The sequence below is a fragment of the Sebastes umbrosus genome, chromosome 18 (assembly GCF_015220745.1).
Source record: "Sebastes umbrosus isolate fSebUmb1 chromosome 18, fSebUmb1.pri, whole genome shotgun sequence".
In the NCBI taxonomy this organism is placed as follows: domain Eukaryota; kingdom Metazoa; phylum Chordata; class Actinopteri; order Perciformes; family Sebastidae; genus Sebastes; species Sebastes umbrosus.
This window is the reverse complement of record NC_051286.1, coordinates 15,830,191-15,849,257: the sequence shown is the minus strand read 5'-3', so window position 1 is coordinate 15,849,257 and position 19,067 is coordinate 15,830,191. Positions and strand designations below refer to the sequence as shown.

The following is a 19,067-nucleotide window of genomic DNA, read 5'->3' as shown; positions in this document are numbered from 1 at the left end:
ATTATACATGCTGTACTCACATAAGTGTAGCACACTGACTGAACTTAACAAATTTAAGCAAAAACACAAAAGATTAAAGTGAGTAACAAGTAGGCTACTGTACAGTAAGAAAAACATATTTAACCACAAGTTGTACAAGTTTGTCATATACTGCATGTGACTGTGTTTACAAGTTGTTGTTTGTACAATTTTGATATGACAAAACTGTACTTTGTGGCTGCCAAAAATGTTAATGCTCAAGACATTTCACTTAATAGTCTGTCACTTTTTTTTACAGTTTGGAGATGAAACACTGCTTTATCATTTGACAGAATAAAACATGACTCCGAAGCATTTATATTCAACATGACTGAAGAGGTATTGCATGAGAAGTATGTAAACTCTAACACTATCTGGAAGTCACACAGAGATAGTGATGAAGTGCAGGAGGAGAGCGATTAGATTGTTGAGTGTCGTGGTTGTAGTGGCAGTAACGGTTTATCAGTGAGCACCAAGTTGTAATGTATGAGATTGCTACGAGTTGTTTTTCTCTCACACCACTTCAGTGTTTGAGAACATTGCGTCTCCTTTCCTTCCTGTCACTATGAGCGCTGCGTGATTATTATGCACCTCTGATTGGTGCAACACTGTTGTGCTGCACTGTGGTTTATGGTACAAATAAAAGCTGTGAGCAAATCCCTTTGTTCTGCTTATCTTGATTGTGAGATACATCACTTGTTTCTCACGCAGTTCTTTATGTTTTAGTATTTCAAAACGATTCAAAAGGTTTTAATACTTGCTGAAGGGTTTGAGAGATTGCTTATTAGTTACAGTTTGTGTCTAGTCGAGTGATACCTGGGTCAACATTATCATCAGTTTACAACAAAACTATTATTTTTAAAACTGCAGCAGCAATTGTGCCTTAACACAAAGACTTCTTTAAGTTTAAATATGATATTGAGGTAAAGCACCATACAAGTTTGTTAAGCTCCCCTGTCTCTGTAGGTCATAAGAGGTGTTGGTAAGATCTGCACAAATTCATGCTGTTAAGAGTCAGTTACAGTCTGAACAGTGGACAGGTCACATTTCAATAGCTGCCATCTTCGTGGAGCCGAACCATTTACAAACTAAAGCCATTCAGATACCCGGTAAACAATGATGGAAATAAAATAACTGCTCCAGCTGCAAATAGTCTTAATATGTACAGTCGACATGTCCAATATGTCAACAAAAGTCAGGAGCCAAAGGCGTTCATGATGTATTGCTGATGGTTGAGAGCGTTTTGCGAGAGTACTTACTGGTTAACAGTTTTAGTGAGAGTGAAAGGTGATGGGGGGGGGGGGGTTTGGCTCCTCCAAAGCGAATCACGACCGATTCTGTTTAAGCCTGTCGATGTGGTAACAGAGTTTAAGTGCAGGTCCCAGCTTCAGTCCCAGATACTTCATCATCATCTCACTTTTCAGCAAGAGCAGAGCGTCTCCGTCTATCTCCTGAAACAAATCGCAGAACCGTGAGACTACTGTAGCGCTCTGGTTGTTTCAGAGCCTTATGGCTATGATAAGAAAAGCCTGGTCACTTTAAATATTAGTTTCCCCATCTGCTGATTTATATTCAGGACCACAGGTTGATGTCCTGAATGATGTCTGCTACAGTTGTCTCATAACAGATTTTTAAGTTAAAATACGGACAACACCCAGACCGGACAACGCCGTGGTAGCGACCAGTCAATCACAAGGTAGCCACGCCCTAAAGCATACCCTTCTTTATGGTCTATTTGACTCTAAATGGGACCATAATTTACTAAATCAACATCATGCTGTATTGAAGAAGACTTGAAACTAGTGACTGAGACCATAAACTCATGTTTACAATGTTTACTGAGGTAATAAATCAAGAGAGAAGTAGGGTCATTTTCTCATAGACTTCTATACAATCAGACTTCTTTCTGCAACCAGAGGAGTCGCCCCCTGCTGGCTGTTAGAAAGAATGTAAGTTTATGGCACTTCCACATTGGCTTCACTTTTCAGACCCGGAGCTTGCCCACTGGTTCCCTGCCTAACGCCCCAATGCATACTGGGATGTAAAGCTCTGTTCCAATATATTTAGCATTAGCCGTGGGCTACAGTATGAAGTGGTCTGGACTCACATGCTTCCTGAATGTGTCAGCGTGAGGTCCCAGGGCTTGGGGGTCAGCATCTTTGATGAACCAAATGACCTCCTCGACACCCCAGCTGGACGGGTCCTTACCAGCAGGACGCTTGCACTCTCCAGAGTCTGGCATCGGACTGTAAGCTATATAGGTAGCACAGTGAAACAGGTGGAGTGAAGATGATCAACATAATGGGAATCCAATTAAGCAAATAAACAACACACTAACAGTCCTATATGTCACCGTACAAGGCATTAATTCCACAGCATGAATTGAGAGCTTAAAGGAACATTTTTTGTGGAAATACAGTACTCTTATTCACTTTCTTGCTGAGAGTTAGATGAGAAGATCAATACTCTCATGGTGAAGTTACTCTCATCATTTAAATATGAAGCTACAGCCAGGAAACATAGCTTAGCATAAAGACTGAAAACAGGGGGAAACAGCTAGCCTGGCTCTGTCTCAAGGTAACAAATTGTACCTATCAGCATCTACAACTCATCAACACGTATCTTGCTTGTTTAATTTGTACAAAAACTTAAGTGTCAGTGTCGTGTGTCAAAACAATGTCAGTATGTTATGGACCTTTTTCGTATATAGCATATATAGCCCAGGCCACTTGCCCCTGAATAGTAACACTAGTATAGTACATCATAAAAAAACGCATAATATAGCATGTCATAAAAAGTCATAATATGTCCCCAAAAATGTCATAGTATAGTATGCCATAAAAAATGGCATAATATAGTATGTCATAAAAAATGCCATAGTATAGTGTGCTATGGAAAAAAAACATAATACATATGCCATAAAAAAATCACAATATAGTATGCAATAAAATTTCATAGTAGAGTATATCCCAAAAAATGTCACAGTATAGTATGCCATCAAAAATTATGATATAGTATACAATAAAAATGTCGTAAAATGTAAAAAAAAAAGAGTATATTCCCAAAAAAAACAGTATAGTTTGCCATAAAAAAAAATCATAATAGACCTATAGTATGCCATAAAAAGTGTCTTAAAAAATGTCATAGTATAGTACGTCACAAAATAGTCATAAGTCAGAATTTTCAGGAGACGTAAAATCTAGCAGAATTCCATAAATTAACTACACAGTGATTAAATCCATGCAAAATTTTGCATAGAACCTCTTTGGACAAATATACAAACAGTATTGAAAACAAGCTACAAAATGTAATGCCTCTGAAAATGGAATTTAAGACTTTTTTATACTTTGTAAGACCTAGCGGACACCCTGAGTATTCTACTCATGCAAACAAAGGAAATCATCAAAGTCACAGCTCTTCTAGACATTTCTAGCTCCTTTGACAACTGTTAGATCTATCTGAAGATTTAGGGTGAATGTCATACGACATATGCTAATATTCTAGGAGAGTTTCCACCTAAATTGTTAAAAATTGCTTTAAAATGTAATTTTGCTCATGGAAAAATGAAGAATTCAAGAGTGCAGGTTTGTTTTAGGGCTTTCTCAGATGAAAGGCTCTGCACGCCCACACAGGTGTTTTTAATTAACCTGACTGATTAGCTCCAGTTAAATGATGCCTTCAAATGGGGTCGTAATTACCATGTTCACGAGAAAAGTCCATATGAACGCCCCCCTCTTGTGGTATTCACGACCATTTCATTTTTTCACGTTCATTTTTTGGTGCATAATAAGTTAATATATTCAAATTTTGGTCATATATATTTTTTTCTACGTAATTTTATAATCATTCTGAGGTAAATGTTGATATTCCCAATGGCCTCATATTTTTCCTCTGTCATTATGCCTTTGCATTTACTGCATTATGTTACCAGCTTGGTAGCTTGCTAAATTGTTAGCCTCTGTGGCTTCTAGTCGCCGACAGTAACGTTAATATTGCTGTTGCCTAGCAGTGTTCTCGCGACTTAACCACTTGAACGCCAAGCATACCGTGTACACGACTTCTCATGTTGTAAACACGAGCTCACGAGTTTCACTTAAAGGCACCATGTGTTGGGCGGGGCTAAGATGGATGTGTGTTATCCCACTTTAACAGGTGCAATTAGAGAAAGAGTGATGTCAATCAAGCACATTAACAAACACCTCCACTGTCCTAATAGGAGGTCCAATCAGTCAAATAAGCGATAACACCTGTGCAGGTGGATTATGAGTGTACAGGACCTTTTAAAGGCCTTGGTAAAAAAAGCAGTTTAAAAGATGCAAACAAAAGCAGAATATACTTATAAAGCAAAAATTTGCAAAACACATTAGCCTCACCATTCCTGTTTACTTCTTGGAAGCTTCCTGGGCTCGATGCTTGTCTGCACAAGCCCATTGGGGTAGAGCAACTGCTGCCCCGGTAACCATAGGCGTGCTTTGGTGGGTACTGTGATGTCATGACATTGAAGGCGGAGTCGCTGGGATCGACAGCGTAGCGCTTGGAGTCCACTGGAGGGTCACATAAGAAGTCATCAGGCATCGACGTCTCCGCTGGAAGAGTGAATGACAGGAGGTTACATCAATGCCCATCTGGGAAATGTAGTCTTTTTTAGTGCGGCAATGTTTTCACTTATTCTGTGTGTTTTTTATCAACTTCAAGGATTTTACTTTTTCTTTCAGACCAATACACCATCTACAGTCTTATGTACTACATTAAACAGCAGTTACATTTTTGCATGTCCTTTTAAATATTGAGTTAAATGAGGTGTGTTAAAAGCCCCTTCAGCCGGTAACTGTATACGGACGTGAAACAGCTGAAAGGTAGTCAGTAATTCCTCTGAATGTGCTCTCTTTTGAGCTTGTCAATAATGTAGATGCCTGCTGGTTATGCCAGGGCTGGGCGGTTATGGATTTACCTGATGACAGATTTAGAAGATGGAAATACTCCTCTGAGATGATTCTGAATTGCCTCTACTTTGTGCTCACACAAAGGTCAAACGTATTTTATTGTATTCTGGAAAATCAATTATGTGATAAGATCTGCGCATGTGAGTTTGGAGGCTTATATACTGGCACACACACACAGTGCAGAACTGCCCTCACATCCTACAAAAGAAAGCTTGTTAATACTAGATACAGATATATTTCTATATCTATCCTTTTGCATCATTTTTCTTATATCTTTACAACCTAGCATCTCAAATATTCTTAAATAAACCATGTACATATTATAAAAGATGACAAAATAATACATTTTCTAATAAATGAATGTAAAATAAATATGAAATGATCCGTATTTGAAAGGGAGTGTACACTGCTTAGACAGTATCCTAAAAAAAAATCCCTACAATACAGGGACTATTTTTGAAATGCTTCTCAATTTCACCAGAAAGATGATTTACATATCTGTTTGGGTGGCACCACAGGGAGCCCACTGGTTTGTAATGTGTGTATATACTGTGTCTGTGTGTGTGTGTGTGTGTGTGTGTGTGTGTGTGTGTGTGTGTGTGCGCGCGCGCACTTCGCTTCTGAATGTCTACAGTCTGACATCAAACACTTTTCACGATTTGCAAGAACAAAGAGCAAACCGTTGGTCCTTGACACATGAGATTCCCATTCCCACCTCAAATACTCTAAAGGCAGCCTTTAAATATTTGCTTATTCAGAGCAGGACAGACCGAGGGAGGGGGGAGGAGAGAAAAAAAATGAAAGCGAGACAGAAAGGATGGCTGTGTGAAACGTATTTCTTTTTGTGGAAGAATTAAAAAAATGTCAGATTTTCTCCAGAGCCTATACGCAGGAAAGGAAAGCTAGACGCAAAGATTGAAAGGGAATAAGAAATAACATGTTTGAGTTATGTTTTAAGGCGTGTATTTCTCATTTTTAAAGCATGTCAACGTAGACACTAGTTTTTGATTCAACATGCACAGCGAGAGTGTAATGGTTTACATCTAAAAGCATATCTTGTCACAGAGAACAAGTCATCTGTGTATTTTAGAGAACAAAGACGCCACACTGACAAGTGTGTATTTTAGCACTGAATTTAAGTCGCAGTCAGAGCGGGGTAGCAGACGGATGGAAAAGATAAGATAAAAAAATAAAGAGAGGAAAAGGAGGGTGCATTTCATACCACAAAGTCACACCACCAAGTCAAGCTGTGAGAGTATAATAAGTGTAAAAATGTAAGGACACCGTTCCTCGTACTGAATGGCTTCAGGTCTCTTTAAAAAAAAATAATCAGACCCTGTAACTTGAATCAAACCCCTTACTTCTCTTACCGTTAAATGTCCTGGTTTCACTCTATCATTTATGAGAGTTACTGGATAGAAAAGCTTCTAAAGAGTAATATGTGTGTCTGTGTGTGGTGTTACCTGTTAGGACTTGTGGTGTGGCAGAGTGGGGGACAATAGCAGCGTCCTGTGGGATGGAGCCCATCTCAGGTCCCGGTGTGCTGCTGGGAGGAGAGTTACCTAGTGGGGACATCACCATCCTGGGCTTCAGCTACACAGACACACACACACACAAATATATATGCACATGAATCAATGGGGTGTTCATGTTTAATTCTCATTAAACATCAGAAAACAAAACTGTTGGATCAATGAAAAAAAATCTTCGATCCTCACCGCTAGTGGGGCAAAAACAAATGTAACGTTTGGCCAATGGGTGGCGCCACAGTGTGCTGTGGTAGCAAATATAGCCGAGGCTAACGAGAATTTGGTCATTAGTTTTAGCCATATTCATTCACTTAAAGGGATAGTTTGGGTGTTTTGAAGATGGGTTGTATTATGTACTTATCCATAGTAGGTGTATTAGCTACAGTAGATGACGGTTGGTGTGCCCCGAGCATCAAGAAACAGACAGGAGTACCAACACTGGAGCAAAGCATTACAGTGCTGTGGACGGCAAAAAAACTTAATTTAACCACCTAAGAGAAAGGCTCACCTAAAAAAATCAATATCAGTTGAAGTGTACGTTATATTTAGAATATTTTCACTGCTTTATCTCGACAGCCCTTTCCTTCTCCTTTTCAACGGGGAACTGAACTGAAAGTGAAAAGCCAGCAGGCTCAGATGACAAAAACAGTGCAGATATGTTTCGCTTTCAGTTCAGTACGCTGTCGAAAAATATTCTAAATATAGCATATACTTAAACGGATATAATTTTTTTTAGGTGCGCCTTTCTTTTAGGTTCCGTTTTTCTGCCGTCTCCTCATACACCTCATACAACCACACTTCGAAACACCCAAACTATCCCGTAAAGTGTTTAAATAGGGTGTAAATTTGGACCCATTGGTGGCACTGGCACTATTAAAACCTATTCCATTTTTAACAGTACAACCACTAAAAATATCAGCACAACACGAGTAATAATAGCGATCCCATTACCATTATAATGATGTTGATGCCAATAACAGTACCAATTCCAACTCCAAGAATTATAGCAAAATCAATATTTCTAATACTGGTACAAAAGGTACCCAGTTGAGTTTTTGACCACTAGCGGCACTATGGAGCAATGTTTTGATGAGTGGGTCGCTCATTTGTTTGGATGTCCTGTTCTGCTAGCATGTATGTGACAATCATATAACTACTAGGGCTGTCAATCGATTAAAGTATTTAATCGGGATTAATCGCATGATGGTCCATAGTTAATCACGATTAATCGCAAATTAATCGCAATTTTTTGTATCTGTTCAAAATGTACCTTAAAGGGAGATTTGTCAAGTATTTAATACTCTTATCAACATGGGAGTGGGCAAATATGCTGCATTATGCAAATGTATGTATATATTTATTATTGGAAATCAATTAACAACACAAAACAATGACAGATATTGTCCAGAAACCCTCACAGGTACTGCATTTAGCATAAATAATATGCTCAAATCATAACATGGCAAACTGCAGCCCAACATGCAACAACAGCTGTCAGTGTGTCAGTGTGCTGACTTGACTATGACTTGCCCCAAACTGCATGTGATTATCATAAAGTGAGCACGTCTGTAAAGGGGAGACTCGTGGGTACCCATAGAACCCATTTTCATTCACATATCTGAAGGTCAGAGGTCAAGGGACCCCTTTGAAAATTGCCATCCCAGTTTTTCCTCGCCAAAATTAAGCGCAAGTTTGGAGCGTTATTTACCTCCTTCGTGACAAGCTACTATGACATGGTTGGTACCAATGGATTCCTTATGTTTTTAGTCTCATATGATACCAGTATCTTCACTCAACTCCACCTAAAAATCGCAAGTTGCGTTAATGCGTTAAAGAAATTAGTGGCGTTAAAACAAATTTGTATAATATAAATATAATATAATTAACGCGTTATTATCGCATTAACTTTGACAGCCCTAATTCCTACCGACAGCTTTCACGCTATTCCACTGATCAACAGTTTCTAGCTATGTAAATGTGGATGTATACATTGCAGGTTTTAATATATTCATAATGTGTCTGTTTGCAAAACAGGATATAGCTTCAAAATATAGCACTGTGTCGCACACAGTTAACAAAATGTGCTGGTTAACTCTCTTTCAGAAGCAAATTATTATAATTCAAATAAAGCGATGACTGACTCACCTTATAGCCAGGTTTCCTGCCTCTCTTCTTTGGGGCCTTGAGAGGCGACAGAGGCGACAGAGGCAACAGAGGCTCTACGTAGTGACTCTGGAACTCCAGTTTACGGATCGGAGGCCGTCCTCGCTTCCTGCCAGGTACCTTGACCTGGGGCCCCGCTATGAACTGGGGGCCGAGAGCGGGAGTCTGCATCTCTGAGCTGGCAGACAGGGTACTCATCAGACCTGAGAGAGACAGGAAAGATTTTTTAAATGTAAATTCAAAATAACAGGAAGTGGCAGCTTTAAACTGCACGCACCACTGCCTCGGCTCCAAACTGGAGCGGAAACTTAGATGAACATGTGAGACTACCCCCTTCACACACACACACTCACTCTCTCTCTCTCTCACACACACACACACACATACACATACACACAGAGTAACTATAGGAAATAGTAGAAACAAAGCCACATACAGCTTTGTACTCCATCACACCCCTCCCCCCCTCCAACTGCAAAGATTGCAATAAATATCATTACTGCACAGAGGGACAAAGACACACACACACACACACGTATGCACGCACATGCACACACACACACACACACACACACACACACACATAAACACACACAAACACAGAAAGTGAAAGCAAAGCACATATACCCACAACACCCACATGATCAAACAATCAATCACATTCACACACACACATAGCAGTGTTTCAAGTGTTTGTCTTGGCACCATTCATCCACATGGCCATGACTTTCACAATACATCCCCCCTCTCCATCATTTCATTCATGCAACACAATCGCTTACCTGAAATGGCCTTTGAATCGGAAGCTCTGTGCTGATTGCGCTTTTCTTTTTTTTACAGAGGCTGATGCTCTACTAATATTATTCTTTTATTTCTGGTAGCTAAATAATATGATACAGAAACGGCTTGATTTCAGTGCAGAGAGACTGTTGTCATTGCAAAAAGAGGTAAAAAACAGGAACAGACAGAGCAGACATGAATATGCATGGTGCCTCTCAGACCAAACCACATAGAAAAAATCTTCAAAATTAGCACGAGATGATCATTGTGAGGATTGCCTACCATGCACACAGCCGTCTTGGTAATCACTTGTCTGTGTGACGCTCCGCTCCAGCAGCAGGTTTGTGAATAATCCCCTGATGGATCTCCCACAGCCTGCCTCTGCTGTTCTCTGCTGCTGCTACACACTGTCAAGAAACCGGCAACTCTGTGTGTGTGTCTCTCTCTCTCTCTCTCTCTCTCTCTCTCTCTCTCATCCTCAATCTCCAACCACCTTCCTCCAAAACAACCCCCTCCTCCTCTTCCCCTTCTACCCTAACCCCCTTCCTCTGTGTCCCCTTTCAGTCGTCATAGCAACACGCCTCTAACATCCCGCGGCAGCCGGCAGACGTGCTGAGCTCAAAACGATGTCTGCGTGTGTGTGTGTGTGTGTGTGTGTGTGTGTGGGGGGGGGACTGTAATGTAATTACAGTTGCCACAGCTCAGGGTTTCTCTTTTCTGTGTTCAAAAAGCTCAGAGCGGGCGACAAGGGATTCACGCTGTGCAGTGTTTTGTGCTACAAGCGTTCGGGTTACAAACTGTAATCTGTCCTCAAATTATTTCTGGAGAAAATTTCTGCACAGGCAGCATGTTTTAATGTCCAAACATTGTAGCAAAATCCCTAATAAATTACATATTTGAATCCGTCATAAATGCTTGAACTTTTCTTACACAGTCAGTGGCTTTCAGGTGAAGAGATCAATTTCTCTGTAAACATCAAAAGGTTCCAGCAGCAGCAGCATCCCCGCAGGATTACTCCCCTGCTTTTGTTTGTGATAAAAGATCATATTGCTGTCAAAGCTCACAGCCTTCCTTTTATTTATAGACTTCCTCTGCCTTTATGTCAGGCCATGTATGCTGCTTTTTTGTTTTTGTCTATAATAAACAACATGGAAAGAAAAAAAGACCAGCCAAAGGCAAGGTTGAGCGTGCTTTACCCGCTAAGGTGCTGGTATTAAAAAGAAAAAGCAGTCTCCAGAGGGTTTATTTCGCTCTTCATAGTTTACAAGTGTAGAGCACAACTCAGGTTTTTTCCCCCCCCTTCAAAACCACATTATCGATTAGCTACGCTCAGGGTTGCTGTGCCGATTCCCGTTCGCGGTCAAAGAAGCCACGCTGGTGGGTTTTTTAACGCTCAATCAAAATCAGGTTAACCTTTCGCGGGGAGGATCAAACGCCGGCGTGCCCTCGCTCGCACGCAGAGCCGCTTGCCAGCGTGTAAAGAGATTTGTCAGGAGTCGGCTGTAAAGCGGTCGCTCACGAGCTGTTTTAACACCGAAATGTGACAGGGCCGGACAAATTGCAGCGTTTCATTACTTGAAACCCATACGTGATAATAATAAAAAAAAGGGGGAAATAAACAGCAAGGTCAGGACAATGAGGCTGTATGATACGGAGTGCTGGCACACACATTGACCATGATGGTATAGGAGGCCCATGTGTGTGTGTGAAGGAAGGGACCCATAAATCATAAAAGTAATTACACAGTGAGATTAATCCTGATGTCCCTCCTCAATCAGTCCTGTCCCATTACAGCGCATCACATTACAGACAGAGACAGACTGAGAGAGAACAGATAATCATCTTTTACTTTAAAAGAATTGGATACGAGGGGGGGGGAAGCCCATTAACACTGGCTGACAATGTGAGGCAGCAACACCAGTTTTTTTTTACAGGCGAGGGGACAGATTTGCACCACTGCACCCTAACACAATACATTTGGGAACGCAGCCCCATTTGTTTATGGCTAATTAAGCAATTAAGGGATCGGTGAACCCCTACGCCCAATTTCATTTTCCGACTAGGGGATATTGTCTCCTTTTTGGGGAGCTGAGTGTTAGAGGAAAGGCATTTGAAAGCTGCTGGAGCTCACTGTTATGGCCAAAGTAATGCAGCAATGATCAGCAATGATTAGCATAACTTAATCACCGGCTTCAGGGGACGGAGATTTGTATCTGTTTTCACTTATGCGGAGGGGAAACTGCAATGAAGTGAATTATGCTAATGCTTCACTAAACTGCACACCTACGCGCATATAAACAAACACTGTCTCACACACACACACAAAAATGCATGCATAAAATAATTGCATTTTAACTAGAAACTATATAGCCTCGCCTGGTTGTCTGGAATAGATTTAGTGTGTGTGTGTGTGTGTGTGTGTGTGTTCTCTCTAATCAATGTAACAAACCCCTTGAATTTATTTACAGCTCAGGCAGGGCGTCGCCATGGTAACAGACGGTGAAATCGGATCCTGCGCCAGAGTCATGTGATAATGTGGGAATAAATAGACGCATAAACAACGATGTGTGTATTAAATAAGGCAAGCAAACACACACACACACACACACACACACACACACACACTGCTCCTCCTTATCTCCACTGAGCTCCTTCATAACACAACACACTCCAACAGAAAGGGAAGGTGGAGAGGATTGCTCTTTTCATCAGCTATAGGTCAGGGTGGGAAAAATGAGAGAATTTAATGAATCACATCCAGGAATATCTAAATGCTTTCTTCTCTCTCTCTCTCTCTCTCTCTTTCTCACACACACACACACGCACACGCACACGCACGCACACGCACACACACACACACACACACACACACACACACACACGTCTTAATAGACAGACACATTTGAAAACAACTTCTTGAGCTGGTCTGTTTCCCTTTAATGATGTTAAACAGTGGTGGAAAGTAACTAAGTACATTTACTAAAGTACTGTATGTCATTTTTTTTTTTTTGGCATTTCCACTGCTTTACACTTTCAAGTAGTGGACGTATAAATTCATTTCTGTACTTTTTACTCCACTGCATTTTTCTGACAGCAGTTAGGTTTAGGGAAAACGTCATGGTTGGGCTTAAAATAAGTATGTAAACTAAGTGAAATGCGTACGGAAACAACGTAACATAAGTACAGAAAACATGTAAAAAACACTAACGTAACTTACAAACCAAAACACCGGTCTCCTGGTTAAAAGTCCTGTGTTTTTTGGACCCATCCACCTCCCCACCGGCCCGCTTTTTATTCTATGTCACTAGCCCTGAGCGTAGTATATTTACGTGGATGCGTTTACATTGCAGTCAGTGCAGACTACATGGCGTACAACTGACGCGCCACAAGCAAGAAAGGTGCTCTTATTGCATGGTAAATGCCTTGAGAATTATCGTGGCATTCATACACCTTTTTGTGTGAACGGGCTGCTTTAAAATGCATCTGTAATAATCTCCCAGTAATGTCATTTAAAATAATATAACATATATAGCTAAGATACATTTTTGTATGTTGTATTTTTACATTGTGAATACTTCTTCCACCACTGATGTTAAACTGAAACACCATACCAACTACATTCCAGCGGATACTGGCAGTCTGGCCAAATCACCCCTTCAAAATAAAGTGCTTTTTTAAGAATCAATTCTTACTTTGAGCGCAGGTTTCGGGGGCCTGGCTCCTCAGCCTCCGCCCAACTGGCTCTGACTCCGCCTCCGAGTCCACCAGCTGCCAGCAGCCCCGCCCCCGGTTGTCACGGCGATCCAAGCGCAGACGAAGGCGTACACCCTTGCTGAGAACGCCAGGTAACCACGCAACAGGACGAGGAGGAGGAGGGGATAGTTCCAGGTAGGAGTCAGGGTTGAGATCTCGCGTGCCTCGCAGTCTCATGCCCTCGCAGCCCGCCAGGGAGAGGCGAGATACATCACACTGGAGAAAACAGTCAGAAACAACAATATACAGTACATCCAATGTTGGACTGGTTGGCCTGCTGTCAAATGTGAATGTATTCACAGTTCATTTTTTAACGAATCGGAATTGTACTAATCACCCTTTGCACACGATGAAGTGCTGAAGTGATGAAGTGCTGCAATATTCCATTTCTCATCATTAATCGTGTCCTCGACAAATTAATTTCAGACCCTTCAATCAGACAAAAATGAGTGTAGAAACGTCAAACAGCAGGCAGACTGAAGGAAAGATGGAGATTGAAAGGAAGAGACGGGGAGAGTGGAAAGAGCATTAAAGGAGAAAAAAGAAAGTGGGAAGGCGGTTGGTGTAATTACACCAGTGTGTGTTGAGAGGTCAAAGAAATAAACTGGTGGCAAATGAGAGAATATGACTTTGCTAATGACAAAAGCATCGGGGACAATGTGTCTATTGTGCTTTAAAGTGAATGCAATTTGGCCTCCGGGGTGCTGGATTTACTGATTAACGTTAACTAAGTAAGCTCTCAGTCTCCTCTGTATTGGATGGAACAAAGAGAAGAGGGGAAGAGGGCAACGAGGGGAGCTGTGGAACTTTGTGAAGCTGATGGAAATGTTCACATTATCACCCATTACCCTGATCTGCAAGCAGTTCTTATTTTCTGTTTGGTGGTTGTTAGTCCTGCAGTAATTACCGTTGGAGAGGATACCCAGGGCTTTATTTACCACGATCAAGCTTACGGCATATAATGTGTGCAATTTTATAGCTTATTTTGCCTACTTAGTGGTTAGATGTTGGGTTGCACCATTAGACAACATGACTTCTAAAGAATTCTGTCTCTTCACAAAAACTAAGTATATACAGAGCACAGTATGGTTTAAACAAAGACTGCTTCATTCCAAAGATTTGTGGATTATCAGCGAATACAATTTGACAGGGATGGAAGGAGGGCCATAAAATATGACTAAATAATTGATTTAAACTGTAATCAGATATTATGTATTAACATGTTAACCATCATGGTTTAGCGTGTCAACATTAGCCAATTAGCTGTAAACAAAGTGCAGCTGAGGCTGATGGGAATGTCATTAGTTTTGCAGGTATTTTGGACACATTGACCCGATGATGGTGTAAGAGGAAATGTCGGGGGATCACCAAGGTTTTTAGGTTTCATCCTCTGGGCACCATGAATGTCTGTTCCAAATTCAATGGCAATCCATCCAATAGTTGTTGACTAAAAAACAAAAATGTCAATTTCATGGTGGCACTAGAGGAAAAGCCAGGAGATCATCAAAGTCAGGATCACCTGGGGATTACGACTGGTTGCACAAAATGTCCTACAGCTGTTGAGACATTTCAGTCTGGCAACAAAGTGGTGGACCAACTTAATACCAACCAAACGTCAGACAGACCTAGAATACCGTTTTCATAACCACGCCGCTCATGTGGCTAAAAAATACTCAAAAAACTCAAAAAGCACACTAAAAGCTACCCAGTTAAAAACAGTGATTGTAATCCCTAATTTAGAACCATCCTACATAGGACAGAATGAGAAGATATAGGAATTAAAAGGTACAGTGTGTAGGACTTGGCGGCATCTAGTGGTGTGGTTGCAGATTGCAACCAACTGAGTACCCCTCCCCTCACTCCTCCCTTTACAAGTCTGCGGTAACGTGATCCGCCGAGCGCAAAAAAAACGTGGTAACGCCGTTCTCCTCACCCAGAGGCCATCTTTATCATAATAACACCACTTTAGGAGCAACGGAAGTCAGACGGCAGATGGCTGTACCATGGTTTTGCACTCCGCGGCTCACATTACTGCAGTTTCACGAGCGTGTCGGAGAACTACGGTGGCCTTCAGGTAACGTACAAACGTGAAAGGCTCTCTCTAGAGTCAGTGTTTGGTTTGTCTATTCTGGGCTACTGTAGAAACATGGCGGAACAACATTGCAGACTCCGTGAAGAGGAGCTACTCCCTATGTAGATATGAAGGGCTCATTCTAAGCTAACAAAAACACAGTGATTCTTAGTTTCAGGTGATTGTACACTAATGAAAACATAGTTATGAATATCATATTCCATTTCTGCTAATAGATCCCCCGAAATGTTAGACACTGTTCCTTTAAGATGAGATAAAGAAAACTGCTGGGGAAAAGAAAAAGGGCAAAATGTTTCAACAGTAGGCTACTTTTACCGAATCGACAAATTCCCTACACAAAAAAAGCACTCCATCCATTGAAAGGTTTTTTGTTTGTTTGCGAAAAAGGAGAAATATGAAAAAAGAAATCAGAAGAAGAAGCAGATAAAACATTTTTTGAGAGCTGAACTGTCAGCTTCGATCAGGTTGGAGGTGATAAAAATCTGCCCTCAACCCCAATATTTCATATTTACCAAGAAAAATCAGAAACATCAAACAGGCATCCTAAAAAAACATGAAAGGAGATGGTTCCTCACACACACACACACACACACACACGCACACACATAGCTGCTATCTGTAGCACCGTGAAACAACCAGATTGAAAAAAAGTTGATGAAACAGAGCGCAACCCACATGCTCGCACGCACACATGCATGCACACACACACACACACACACACACACACACACACGGGGGAATGCTTCTGTCTCCATCTAAAGGCTCTGAGTCCCATGAGAGCAAAAAAACTACTTTATCTTGCCACTCTGCCAAAACACTTGTGGCTTGGAGCCTCGCCAGGAGAGAAGCTGTTGGAGAGATTTCTTTAACAAAATCAAACACTAACGGACACACACACGCATTCACACACACACACACACACACACACACACACATACGTACACACACAGCTGCTGTTCGGTCCCATAAGCTGTGGAAGACACAAGCAGTGATGGAGAAAATGCCTGAGTGGACTGAGAGAAACTCGGTCTGATGGCTTTGCTAGAATGACCTACATAATACAACTTACATGAATATTTCCAAGGTAGAATTGAGATAAAGTGTATATTTTGTGCAAAGTAGAGCGCATATTAAATATTACTATTATATAAAATTTTGGAATAATGGTTTTAATAGATTGATTTACTGGCGAGATTAATTATACATTATATATAAGTTAACAGAGCACATTCTCAAATCTGGCATTTGCAATACTTACATGTGACCCTTTGGCCAATTAAGTCCTGGTATGATCGCAGTGTAAGTTATTTAATATATAATTATTTTATAATTATCTTCATTATTAATTACTCTGACAATTATTTTATTTATTAAGCAGGGCTTAAGTTGACAGAATCTTTGTCCGATCATCAGTTCAAAACACAAAAATATTCAATTTATAATCATAGCTCCAATTTGAGAAGCTGCAGGTAGTGAATTTGTGGAATTTCTTTGTTTAAAAACATGGCTGAAACGATTAATTATTAAGATTATTGCAGACTATGCTGTTGTTGATTGCCTAATTTGATTAATTGAGTAATCATTGTAGTCATTGCATTCAGATTTGGCATTAAATGTCACCTCCTGTCTGCCACAATGTCAGAACGTTATGCTCCTTGTACGATGTATTTGGGGTCAAAAGTGGAATTTTGGGCAAAAAAACCTGACAAAAAATCATCCAGCATTCTGCTTTCAGTCACGCTGCTGTTTATGAGAGGTGCATCTGCTTCCTCGTTGTGAACACTGACCTTCATCTACGCAACGCTATGCCTGTGTGTTAGGTGTGAAAGCCTCTTCTCTTAGTTTTATACAGTCACTGTGAAAGGAGCAATAATGTGCCACCCATATATTTCCCTCTGCAATTCAGCGCTGACCGTCTTTTCTTTATTAAAAAGCTTTCTCAAACTTGCGAAGAGGAACGAGGCTCAAAACAAACTGTTCAATGTCTCTGCGTTTGTGTCACAACAGCAACAACTGAAGGCTATTCTGTAATTCTTGTTGTTTCAAGAGTACTTCATTAGAAATAAGCTATTAAGTCATTCAGTTTGACCCCACGACTGCAGACATGTGCAGCGCCATCTGGACTTGGTAGCTGAAATGACGGATCGCAAACTTCGTCCATGATATAACTTTGATTTCAGGCCTTGGTTTTTATGGACCCACGTTTGTGGGTAGTGAAATACTTGCAGATCACGTTGCATATTTGTGAATTGTCTTCTGTGGATTATAACTATTATCTACAGATCTGCTACGGTACCAATCGGACAAAATTCTGTAAACAAACAGGAGGAAAGTTACAAATGTCATGTGGCCCATAAATCCACAGGAAGCGATCTGCACATGTGAAATAGATGCACAAATGTGTAGATATCACTTTACATGTAAACCTTAAAATACGTATTTACAGAGTAAGTTATGCGTATTTGCAAATCGCCCTGTATTTTTGTGGATGTGACTTTACACAACACAAATACATGTTTGTGGATAGTGAAATATTTGGAGATCATGGTACACAAAAAAAATCACACTAACACCCACTGTGCAAAGGTGTGCATGTTGTCTGCACGGACTATTTCTTTGTGTGGAAATGCAGTCCTTTTCTCCAAAAAGTGCAATCAATTATTAAACTTTTATTTTCAGTGGGGCATATTTTGGCACATTTTTTGCTCCTGCTGAGATGAAAGAAGAGGGAGAAGCGGTTGCAGTGGTCTCTTTACTATTTGCATTCACACCACCACTACTGCATGTTTGTATTGTGGCCTCAAGCAAATTCTGTCTGGTCTGATGGGGGGGTGGAGAGGGTCAACGGTTAACTGTCAGAATATTTAATGTGAACCCACTGCTATCTGAAAAACAGGCTGTGTGTGTATAACTGACTTTAGGCAAATGGGGATAAACAATGGCATGCAGCATATGCAATCAACTTTTTGGGGTGTGTCATGAGAAAAAAAATAATATTTTTGCCATGACAATAATAAAATAGGTCTACTTACAGGATGTGAAATCAAAGATGAGTTTAGTATCATTTCTGATGGAAATTGAATATAGGCCTATATTAAGTCCTCTAATAGGAATCTGAAGTAACATAATGACATTATAGCAGGCAACATCTCTATAATTAGGCTATTTCTATACAATTCTGTGAGTGTTTATTGAAGACTTCAAAAATATATTACTATTTTTTACATTATTTTATTTTACAATCATCTTACAAAATGTTAACATAAGAAATGCCTTTAAGTTTTATGACAGAGTGTGTGCTTCATATCATTACCTATATATCTCGATGGAGTCGATTCAACGGCGGGATGGATCCATCATCTCTCCTCCAGAGCAGCAGCAGCAGCAGCAGCAGCAGGCTGCCTGCAGCGCGCAGACGCTCAGCCGGCGCATGGAGCAGCAGAAGCGGCTGCAGGAGCACCGGGAACTCTCGGCTCTCGGATCAGTCCGGGTTCCACCCCTCCTGCAGCGGGGAAGGAAGCGAGCGAGCGAGCGAGCACCGCGGCGGGCTGGAGAGGCTGGAGAGTCGCAGTTTTGACCTTCCTCGACGCTGTCCGCAAGTTGGAGGGAAACGTGAGACTGAATCGTTGCTGGTGTCGGTGAGGAGGATGATGATGATTTGCCTATCCGGCGTTAAAGCTGCATCTCATTTACCTGCTGCTGGTTCACACAGACAGAGAGGAGAGATAGACAGCATAAATAAAACAGGAGCACTCTCAAACTGAAGAGGTTCAGCCTCCAACCTCCTTT

General features: G+C 40.9%; 1 protein-coding gene across 1 annotated transcript; it reads right to left on the bottom strand.

Annotated features, from left to right (window-relative positions):
* Window positions 1–1,323: 1,323 nt before the first annotated feature.
* Window positions 1,324–18,792, bottom strand: scml4 (Scm polycomb group protein like 4). Its single transcript, XM_037751550.1, has 7 exons — window positions 18,592–18,792; window positions 13,126–13,402; window positions 8,636–8,856; window positions 6,425–6,554; window positions 4,392–4,604; window positions 2,126–2,271; window positions 1,324–1,469 (listed from the first exon to the last, which is right to left on the bottom strand). Exons 2-7 carry the CDS (start codon window positions 13,361–13,363, stop codon window positions 1,344–1,346), a joined length of 1,074 nt encoding a protein of 357 aa, XP_037607478.1. The 5' UTR covers window positions 13,364–13,402; window positions 18,592–18,792; the 3' UTR covers window positions 1,324–1,343.
* Between the last annotated feature and the right edge of the window lie 275 nt (window positions 18,793–19,067).